The 10,000-nt window shown below is 38.4% G+C and overlaps 1 protein-coding gene across 6 annotated transcripts in view; it reads left to right on the top strand.

Annotated features, from left to right (window-relative positions):
- LOC138018549 (protein NLRC3-like) overlaps window positions 1-10,000 on the top strand; it is a 55,322-nt gene that overhangs the window by 39,057 nt on the left and 6,265 nt on the right. For 5 of the 6 annotated variants that reach the window (XM_068865220.1, XM_068865223.1, XM_068865225.1 and 2 more), the window contains 4 exons: window positions 2,126-2,193; window positions 3,092-3,134; window positions 3,675-3,706; window positions 3,883-3,991. In XM_068865220.1, coding sequence (XP_068721321.1) covers window positions 2,126-2,193; window positions 3,092-3,134; window positions 3,675-3,706; window positions 3,883-3,991 — 252 coding nt within the window. The remainder of the gene's footprint in view (window positions 1-2,125; window positions 2,194-3,091; window positions 3,135-3,674; window positions 3,707-3,882; window positions 3,992-10,000) is intronic. The other variant, XM_068865222.1, reaches the window with a different exon arrangement.

Below are 10,000 nucleotides of genomic sequence, written 5' to 3'. Positions count from 1 at the left end.
AATTGCTTCATTAGATCAACAATTATGTGCCAATCAAGTCGAAACTTCAACACCCCTTTCCCCCCCCCCTTCCCTTTCCGGGCAAACCCTGGGCATTTTACTATCTTCTGTGCCCAGGGAGTGGGGAATTTGACCTTTGCCTGCGTAGGGTGGGGAAAATTGAACCGGAAGTGTCAGGTTTCAAATGATTTTTTTACGGGTGCCGAAGTCCCTAACAGCTATAAAACATTTGTTTGGACAAGATGGGAGAGTTTAAAGGAACAGATGTAGCATTTGTGAACGGCTTACAAAAAAGGTCTTTGAAAGGTCTTTATTAAAGACGGGAGGAGCCGACGACGATTGTTCTTTAGTAGGGTATGACAGACAAATCCGACGGTGGGGTAGGGCATTTGAACACCATTTTGGCCTGAGGGGTGGGGAATTTGAACGATCCAATCTTCAAAAGTTCAAATGCCCCGGGGAGGGGGGGGGGGATGTTGAAGTTGATCGGCGCATTAAGAGAGAAGTTTTAGGGATGAATATATTTGTGCTTGTGCCTTTGCTAAATGCAGGTTGTATCTATGTGTGATTTATTGTGTTAACGTTAGTAAAAAGTTGAAATTGAATAGACAAAGCGCTTTTGATAAATTCATCTTGCTATTGCCATTCTTGATTAAAAATCGTAATCCTTTATCAGAATCACGAAGATGCTTTGTATCATTTGTACATGCAATAGAGAATACCCTGTCTCTCGAGGGTAAAAGAACTACAAATGTTAAATAAGGTGTACCTTTACCTTTACATGTAGCAGCCCTTGTTCGCATAATGCACTGCAGAGTAGTACATGCCTGCATTGGCGGGAGTGTGACTCAATGTTCTGACATGTCACTTGACAGAAATATCAATCACATGTTGCAGCATAATTATACTTCAAAACTTTTCAGGGCTACTTTTTCACAAATTTGGTTTTATACAGTCAAATTAAAGTTATTCATTGATTCAAGCTAACTTTCTTTCCAAAAAATGGAAACAAAATCTTGGAATGCGGCAAGTTATTACCGTAACGAAAAGAAGGTTTTGTGAATGAAAGAGGTGTGGGTTCATCTCAAATAATTAGCATTAATTTTTTCGTTTAGTTGCCACACTTTTTGAATTTCTCCAGGCGATTGAAATCATTTCATCAATATGAAATCTGTGTTAGAAAATGATAAAAATCCATGGGTGTGAAGCTGAAACAAATGCCATGACCCAAAGGGAACAGAGTTGGCGAATTTTGACCTTTACCACGGCTTGTACTGCATTAAATAATGTATTTTCTCGGCTATAAGACGCAGAGTGTTTTTTTTCAAGGAAAATTCAACTTTTAGCCTTAAATTTGTTTTGAACTTGGAGTGCGCCTTATAGCCATATATTATCACTTACCAAAACTGTATATTGCATAACAAGTCTCATCGAACCTGATATAGTGTAGGAAGTTGTGGTTTGGATGGTAGAACCATTTTCGAAACAAATTGGCTCACAATTTTACTCAGTACTCTTGGACACAAAACCTAACTTACCCCTGGCCAGTGATTTCGTATCATTCACAAGTATCTCCTTGCCTTTGGGTGTCTGCATTCGGTCCTCCTGACCCAGGTGGTCAAAATTATAACGTTGAAGAATTATCATAAATAATAATTTGTTGGACGCTTGTCGTGGTTGGCAACGTGCACATGCCAAAATGGATAATATTTTTTTGCAAATTCAGTAAAAGGCTGTGCACTCCTATTTCAGTGACAAAATGAAACTAAGAAATTTCTGGAGTTTTGCAGGAAGCATGCCAATCTCACAAAAAATTCAGTTTCAGGGATAATGGGCTAAGAGGTTGTCAACAAGGTGATCTAATCTGCTATCTGACATGAAATTGAATGTGAAAATGGAGAGCAGTGCCAATGTTTGTGAAACTGAGTGAATTACAAAAAATAGTTTGTCACAGTTTTACTGGACCAGTGTTATCTCTGCAAAAGTTAATATCAAAAATGTAAAAAAAAAAAGGTGAGATTAGTCATTTGCTATGTAACGTTTAATGTGACTATGTAATAACAGTTATGTCAGGGAATTTCAGAATGGATCTGATATTATATGAATTTGTATACCCTTGCTGCAGATAAAGATCCAGACAGTTCAGATTTGGACAGCACGCTGCAGCCCTTTACGGATCAAATTCTCTCACTGGTAATACATAGTGTATACATAGTTTCTCAAATGAAGAACTGCACTTTGACCGGCCAGTTGTTCTTTAGTTAAGTATGTTTCTTAGCATGCACCGCAATTTTACTTTGCACTCATTGCTTTCCTCTCCATGGATACATCCTTTCCTGTTTGTGTGTGGCTCATCATCAGTCCATTTTAAAGCTTGTTTTGTTACAAACCTTTCATATTTTTGATCACTGTCACGGTTGCATCTAACAGGCCATGTGCTTGATGACATCATTTTACTACTGAGACCGGAATGCTTTGTCAAACTGCTTTGTTATTCAGATTTTTCTTCCCTCCTGGGAGCAAAGAAACAATTATTATTGTTTAAATTTGCCTGACTATAGAAAAGCCTCAAAATTGTCTGGTCTTGGTAGTAAATAATGCTATCTTGCAAATTACGTAATAAAAGGTAAGGATGTTTTAACATTATAGTAATTGAAATTACTATTATTGGCACACCCTTTCCTTTTTTGGCTGGTTGGTCAGAAAATGCTTACCAACTAGCCAAAATAAGTTTGGATTATCCAATGAAAAAGACACTGGACAGGAGTTTTGGACCGTTGGGTCTGTAAATTGGAACTCTTTAATTTCTCCAAACCAGAGTAGTACAACTAACAGAAACAACAAACACTTAAAAGTCGTTATTTCTAGCATATTAGAAATAGAGGTTGTGGCAAAACATTTGTGGGTTCTGTATAATTGCTACACTATGATTAAGATTAGAGTGTCCTTGTGTTCTATACTCAAACATCACAGTCTACATGCCTTATCCTCAAAAAGACGTTCCTTCTTTTATGTTAACACATGTTTTTAGTTTTGTTGGGAATGCACATTTTACTGAATAAACAACTAATTCCATTGTTTTCATCTTCAGATCAACAATGTTGATGGTCAGCCTCCTATGGAAACCCAGCCAGGTGAATGCATAAACATGCAGTGAATGTGCCTCTATTGGATGTGACTGAGTGTTCATTAAAGAATCATGCTGATCAAGGAGGGTGTTAACAATAATCTGACAAGGCCAAAGTCTGGGGGATGTGTAATCATAGAAAATGGGTGACTGGAACATGAAGTTGAAGGACCTGAGTACTAGCAAGTAGAAAGATGTCCTAAGCCCAGTTTCAGTCTGAAAGCAATACTTTAAGCTTAACCTCATTGGCAGTTGTGACTTGTGCTGCTGATGTCAAACGTAACTGTTCATTTGATAGGCCTATCGCAAATGCCAATGGAATTTTTTTGGTCCAGTAGACTTGCATTTCTTTGTCAACAGTTTTCCTATCTAATATAAGGTTTCAATCCTATTTTTGTCAGCCATTTGGGTGCCCTCTCATTGGTTTTTTATGATCCAAGTCTATTTTATAAGGTTGTCAACCTGTGCTTATTTGAGTGGGCTTGTAATATAATCAAAACAAACACATTAATCTCAAACTAATAAAAGCTTATGTCTGCTTATTCAGCAGTGAGCACAGCTCAACAAGGGCAAGTAGGGGTGAGTGCTAATTTATTTTCATTCAAACACAAGTCATTGCAACTCTAGCGTTGAGTTGCAAAGCTAATTAAATCCTCCAATCCACCAGTTGGGTAGCTTATCAATTTCAAAGGATTGCCTTGTAACATTCTGATTCGATTTTGCATTTATTTTATTTTCTTCTTCTCACTTAACAGTTAGGCTACAATGGATCTTCTCTTACAGAGGATGGCAGTTTATCAACAGCTGCTGATCACAGCACCATATCTCAAGATATACCTCAAGATTGTGACCTTGATCATTCAGGTGGTATTTTTGGTTTTTGCTTTTGTCATTAGGGGTTCCTACTGTGTCCTAACAGGAGGAGTAAGGACTGCACAGTTGTTTCCATTGTGTGTAGCTTCAGATAGTTTTAAATACCCTTAAAACGGAGCACTGATTGAAAGACGGGGGTAAAATGAGTGCATCATCAGCTTCCTGGGAGAATAGCCTGTAGGAGGTAAAGGGACTTTTGACGTTAAATAAGGTGTACCTGTACCTTTACCTAACAATATATTCAGTACCCTATTCCACCCTATTCTTGTCAGCCATTTGGGTGCCTCTATTATCCAATTCTATTTCATAAGGTTGTCAACCTGTAGCTGTTTGAGTGGACTGTATACTGCAGCTTGCATGACCAAAACAAGCATATTAATCCCAAAATAAAAACCGTTAATGTCTGCTTTAATTCAACAGGAAATACAATTCAGCCAGGGCAGGTGGTGAAAGGGTTAAAATGTAGATTGCAAAGACTTCGTTTTTGTTTTATATTTTATGAAGCAGCCGTGATAGTATGAGTATCATTGTGATAATTTATATTTGACGATTCGCAGAGGATTTAAATTGCCTCATATTCACATATTTGCGTTCTAAAAAATCATACTTCATGCTCGCACTTTGATTAATTTAAAAGAAGGTATGATTATTCCCTAATGTTATGAAAATTGGCATTTACACTGTTTGGTTTTAACGTCGTTTGTCTACAAACTTAATTCAATCAATGCATGCTAGTTACTTTTGCACTTCGGTTTTTTTTCTTTACGGAAAAAATCAGTTTCAAGGGCTAGAATATAAAAATATCTTCCTATTACACGAATAGAAGAAAATTAACGAAACTATCGATGGACTAAGGCCCGGTTCAGGGACCACTTGAACTGCAAGGGTTATTGAGTTCAACCTTCTTCACACGGGGCTACACTGGCCATAGATAAATTAACGACCTTCGCCAAATTAAAATTTTTCACGAGAGTAAAAGATGGGATAGAAGCAAACGCTGAGAGAGGAAACACGGAAAAGAAGAAAGTCTGGAAGGTGTTATACGACTTCATTCCGTACGAAGAAGAGGATTGGAATACTTTGTTATAAACATATCACAAATAAAAAATAAAAAAATAAGGCAAACAAAAATAGAAGAAAGAAAGACTCACGTTGAGTAAAGAGGGAATGACTGTGATTCGTCTGGGATTTTAAACAAGCTACGGTAACCAACCCCTGGGGAGTTCCCCATGATGAAGAGTATTGTTTGCAACAATGTCTTACGGTATTACGTAGAAATGAACAAGAGATAAAGAAAGGACAAGAAAATCAAGCAAGTAAGATTTAACCGTATCCTGGCAACAATGAGTCGAGTTGGTTACTCGATGATACCCCCTGTGACTTTGAGATGACACTCATTGAGAGTTTCTTTTATCGGTGCCCTCTTTCAAACGACAGGGTAATACCCTTGTAACACAAGACAAGGAGGGGGGGGGGGAGGCAGGAAACCATTATGAGATAACGATGACGTATGACCAAGAATGATCACTAAACATTCAGAGTTCAAAAGTAGTTATCAGTCAACACAGGAATCGTCATTTCGTCACATCGAAGGCCAGTTTTCTTTGCATGTGCTTAAGATGTATATGTCTTCAACACCTAGCATGGTGAAATGTGTTAGTAAAATTCGAACAACGTAGAGGGATTTGTATTTGTGAGATTTGTTTGGAGAACTAGAAGGTTCCCTACATTGCAACACGAGTTTATTAACAGCAGTAATGACTTAGGGGTCAGGGAATATCATAGATATAGACAAGATATTACAAGATATTACAATTATAGTAAGATCTGAGTGCTTGAACACTCATTAGAAAAAGGAATTAATGAATCTAAGTTGGGCAAAAATCGACTAAAAATGTAATCTCCTTACCTCTGAAAGTAGAAAAAAAAATGTTAAAAATCGGTAAAACCACAAAAAAGGCAATTTTTGTAATAGCACTTTTTCTTTGCATTTAACCGTTGTTTAAAACTTGCTGAAATTGTTTATCATCAAATTTGTGATAAATTCTGAAGTAAAAAACAACTTTTTGGAAATTGTTTTTTCCTTACTTATCGAACTTTTTGTCTTTATTCTTTCATTTCTTCTGTAAAACTTTGCGCAATTGCCCGAAAACTTCAAAAATTGTAGCCCACATCAACAGCTGTAATGTCAGAAAATCCCACATATTATCATCTATTTCCGACCCTTCTAGAGACATTTAACCTAAAAAACGGCAAGTCAGAGTTCAAGTTGATTTCGAAACCTGTACCAAACACTATGCTTAGACTCGAATTTTTTTCCGTCAAAAGAAAACTTTTCTATTGCGAAGGTGATAACGTGGGGAATGAAAACAAGCCTGTAGGGTATGATTTTATCATCCATCAAGCAAATTTTCAAAGTTCTAGCAATATTTTTTCCTACATTCCCCAACTTTTGTCATTACCTTACCTTCTGCGACATTCAGTCCTTCGGTGCCAATCAGGGCCCAGTTGCTGTTCTTTTAACACGGACAACATTGACACCACAAGTGCACTTTGTGAAAAAACCAGAGATTTGTTGCGTGAAATAAACATTTTATAAACGATTTAAGATCTATCACGAGGAACACATAAGCATTTCTAATCACGCAACTCCAAGAGCAAGCTGCAATCTGATTGGCTAAGCAAATTGTCATGCAAATTAGCCATCTGTTAGGCTGGGGGGAAAACATTGGGAAAAAACGCAAATTGCGGAAAATCGGCTCGTCGAAATATTGAAATAACATTGCTAAAAGTACATTTTAGAATTTAGAATTAAGTACCTTTTATAACCCTAGCCCTAACCCTAACCCGAGGCACACTTCACGGATTTCCCGCACCCTAGATTCAACAGACTAAAAATTTTAATTTCTCTAACAGTAACAGTACTGCATGTGTTAATTCTAACAGCATTGTGTGCTTGATGGTGAGATTACTTCGCAGCAATGACGCCGTTCAAGAACTCCCGGCCGTGTTGCACAACAGGAACTATTGGCCGGGGGAAGGGGGGGTACTTTAGGAATTCTGGGTGGGGAAGTGCCGCTGGGACCCTGGAACCCTTTGCGTATTCCAGAGCTAGTTCAGCTGAATTTGGTTACTTTATACTAGAGTAAACTCCCACCGATTTCCATCTAAATACCGACATTTGACAGTTAATGATATCCAGAAGTGTTTCATGATAGCCATTTATCGACACTGTTGAGGCTGAGTTGGTAAAGGTAACGGTAAAGGTACACCTTATTTAACTTCGGAAGTTCCTTTACTCTGTAGAGAGTATTCTCCCAGGAAGCCGACGGTGCGCTCATTTTATCCCCCTCTTTCCAGCAGTGCTCCGTTTTAAGGGTATTTAAAGCTACTTGGGCTACACTGAAAGGAAAGAAGTCGAAACAAGGATGTGAGATCCGGGGATCGAACTCCGGACCTCTTGCACCAAGGGCGCTCATTAATCGACTGTGTCAGCCTTGCCCCTGTGTAAACTTAAACTTAAACTTTGCCGACTCGTTTTTTTTCTTTTATAGTTTTGAGCGGGAATTTCTGGTTTCCTTAGTCTTGATAAAATCTTCAAGCAACTGGCCAGTTTCGTGAAAAATGATACCCTATTCTAGACCCACACGCTCTGATTTATATACCCTATGCTAGAGTAAACTGTTTGAAAACCATACCCTTCACAGCGGCACATACCTATATAGCCCATATATGGCAGTACCCCCCCCCCCCCCTCCTGGGACTAATGGTCGATCTTTTCAGAGTTCCTTGCATCTGAGAAAATAAAACGCAATTAGTTATGCTGTTACCGATTTTGAAATGCAACAAGGCGAGATTCTATTCCCTTTTTGTACTCTACAAGTTTCAATTCTTGTGGCCTTACTGCAGAATGTTGACCAAAATGACTATCGGAGGTTGGTGAATCGACCCAACATGTTTGCGAAACGAGCAACATTCCTTGAAATAACCAAAACTTTTGTAGGAGATGTGTGACACTTTAAAATGAATAAACAAGTAGAGTGATATAAAATAAATATCAAACAATGTCAATAGTTTTTTTTTAAATCACATACGTTTTGGGTGTAGAACCCTTCTTCAGTGTGAAGAAAACTGTTGAAACACGCAATCAGAAGGAAGCGCGTAGATGAATGGCGGCACGCACGTGCACATGTATCAAGTCATTTTAAAATAAAGTTGGAATTGACGTTAATTCCATCGGTCCATCAGTCGGATATCAGATTCTACGAATGACTTGGTGCGGATCCTCCCCATGAGTGCCAAAAAAAGGTTAAAACCACTATCAATGATATGATTTCTGCTTGTGCACTACCTCCTTCAGCCAAACATGTCATCGTTGCGACACCTCGTACTTCACGTTTTTATCTTCTACCGAAGACGCACAAACTAAACAACCCTGGTCGACCCATACTTTCTGCTTGTAGCTGCCCTACTGAAAACATTTCAGCTTACCTTGAGGGAGTCCTGGCTCCTTTTGTTAAGACTCTTCCTACTTCCTACGGTCAGCTAAGATGGCCACCAATTTTCTAGCTCCGCTCTCTGTACTCGTTCTGGCAGTCTTACTTGGTCAAAAATCGTACTATATGCCACACTCTGTGATAGGAATTGATGGTTTTGATCTAAATACCACTCTGGTGAGTAGTGAACCCATTCCAACTGGATATGTAGCGATTCACAGCCAAAACAGGCTCAGCAGAACGTCGCGCACATGTTCAAGCTTAGCAGTGATCAAAAGTTTTCTTCTATCAATACTACTTTTGGGCGGAGATATCCAGCTTAATCCTGGGCCAAATTGGAAATATCCCTGTGGGATATGCAATAAGGCAGTTAAAAGAAATCAGAAAGGGGTACAATGTGATCATTGTGATTTGTGGTATCATACGAAGTGCTGCTCCATTGGGGATGACTCGCTATTTGAGACCTCATTAGACTCATTTAACTCCTTTTTCTCTCTGGAATCATTATCACAGAAATTATCATCACAGGAATTATCACAGCAGCAGGAATTATCACAGCAGTCATCTTTTACCACACCCTCGATTGATACATCTAAAGACAAGAAACGTTCAAAAAAGAACAATTTAACCAAGTTGAAAGTCCTGAGTCTAAATTGTAACAGCATCAGAAGTCAGCATAAAAGTGGTTTTTTTAAGACCCTTATTGATTCAGAGAAACCTCATATCATCTTAGGCTTGGAATCAAAGTTGGATTCATCAATTTCCAACGGTGAAGTTTTCCCATGCGACTATGAGATCTTTCGTAGACAGGATAAGTGACAAATCCTGTTGGAGGGGTCTTCATTTCTATCCATAATACAATTCTTGCAACACACCAACCAAAACTTGATAGTAATTCTGAAGCTATGTGGGCTAAATTAGAGTTTGTTAAGCAAACACCTATGTATTTAGCATCAGTTTATCGCCCACCAGGATCCCAGGAAGGGGCTCTTAACGAACTTGAAAACTCTTTGCTTTCTCTCCAATCCAATGGATCATGTCCACGTGTTATACTTAGAGGAGATTTCAATGTACCAGATATTATGTGGGAGCAGTTATCGGTATCTTCAAATCCACAATATGGTCTAACCTTGAGTCAAAAGATGTTAAGCATTGTTGATAACTCTAGTTTGACACAGTTGGTGACCGTCCCAACCAGAGGAGAGTCAATATTAGACCTTATTTTATCTAGCCATTCTGACTTAGTATCTAATATTCATAGTACAGAAGGCATAAGTGACCACTCAGCGGTATCCTTCGACTTAAATCTGACAATTAATTTGAATAAGAAAAAGCCAAGATCTGTATATAAATTCAATAATGCTGATTTTAATGAAGTAAGAATGGATACAGCAAAGCTTAGCAAAGCCTATTTTGCTAGAAATCCTTCGGATTATTCCGTTGAGGATAACTAGCAATTTTTTAAAACTGGTCTGATGGAAATCTTACACAAGAGAGCCCCTAT

The sequence above is a fragment of the Montipora capricornis genome, chromosome 10, assembly GCF_036669925.1.
Source record: "Montipora capricornis isolate CH-2021 chromosome 10, ASM3666992v2, whole genome shotgun sequence".
Lineage (NCBI taxonomy): Eukaryota > Metazoa > Cnidaria > Anthozoa > Scleractinia > Acroporidae > Montipora > Montipora capricornis.
The sequence above is the reverse complement of the archived record's forward strand: the minus strand, read 5'-3'. Positions and strand labels throughout refer to the sequence as shown.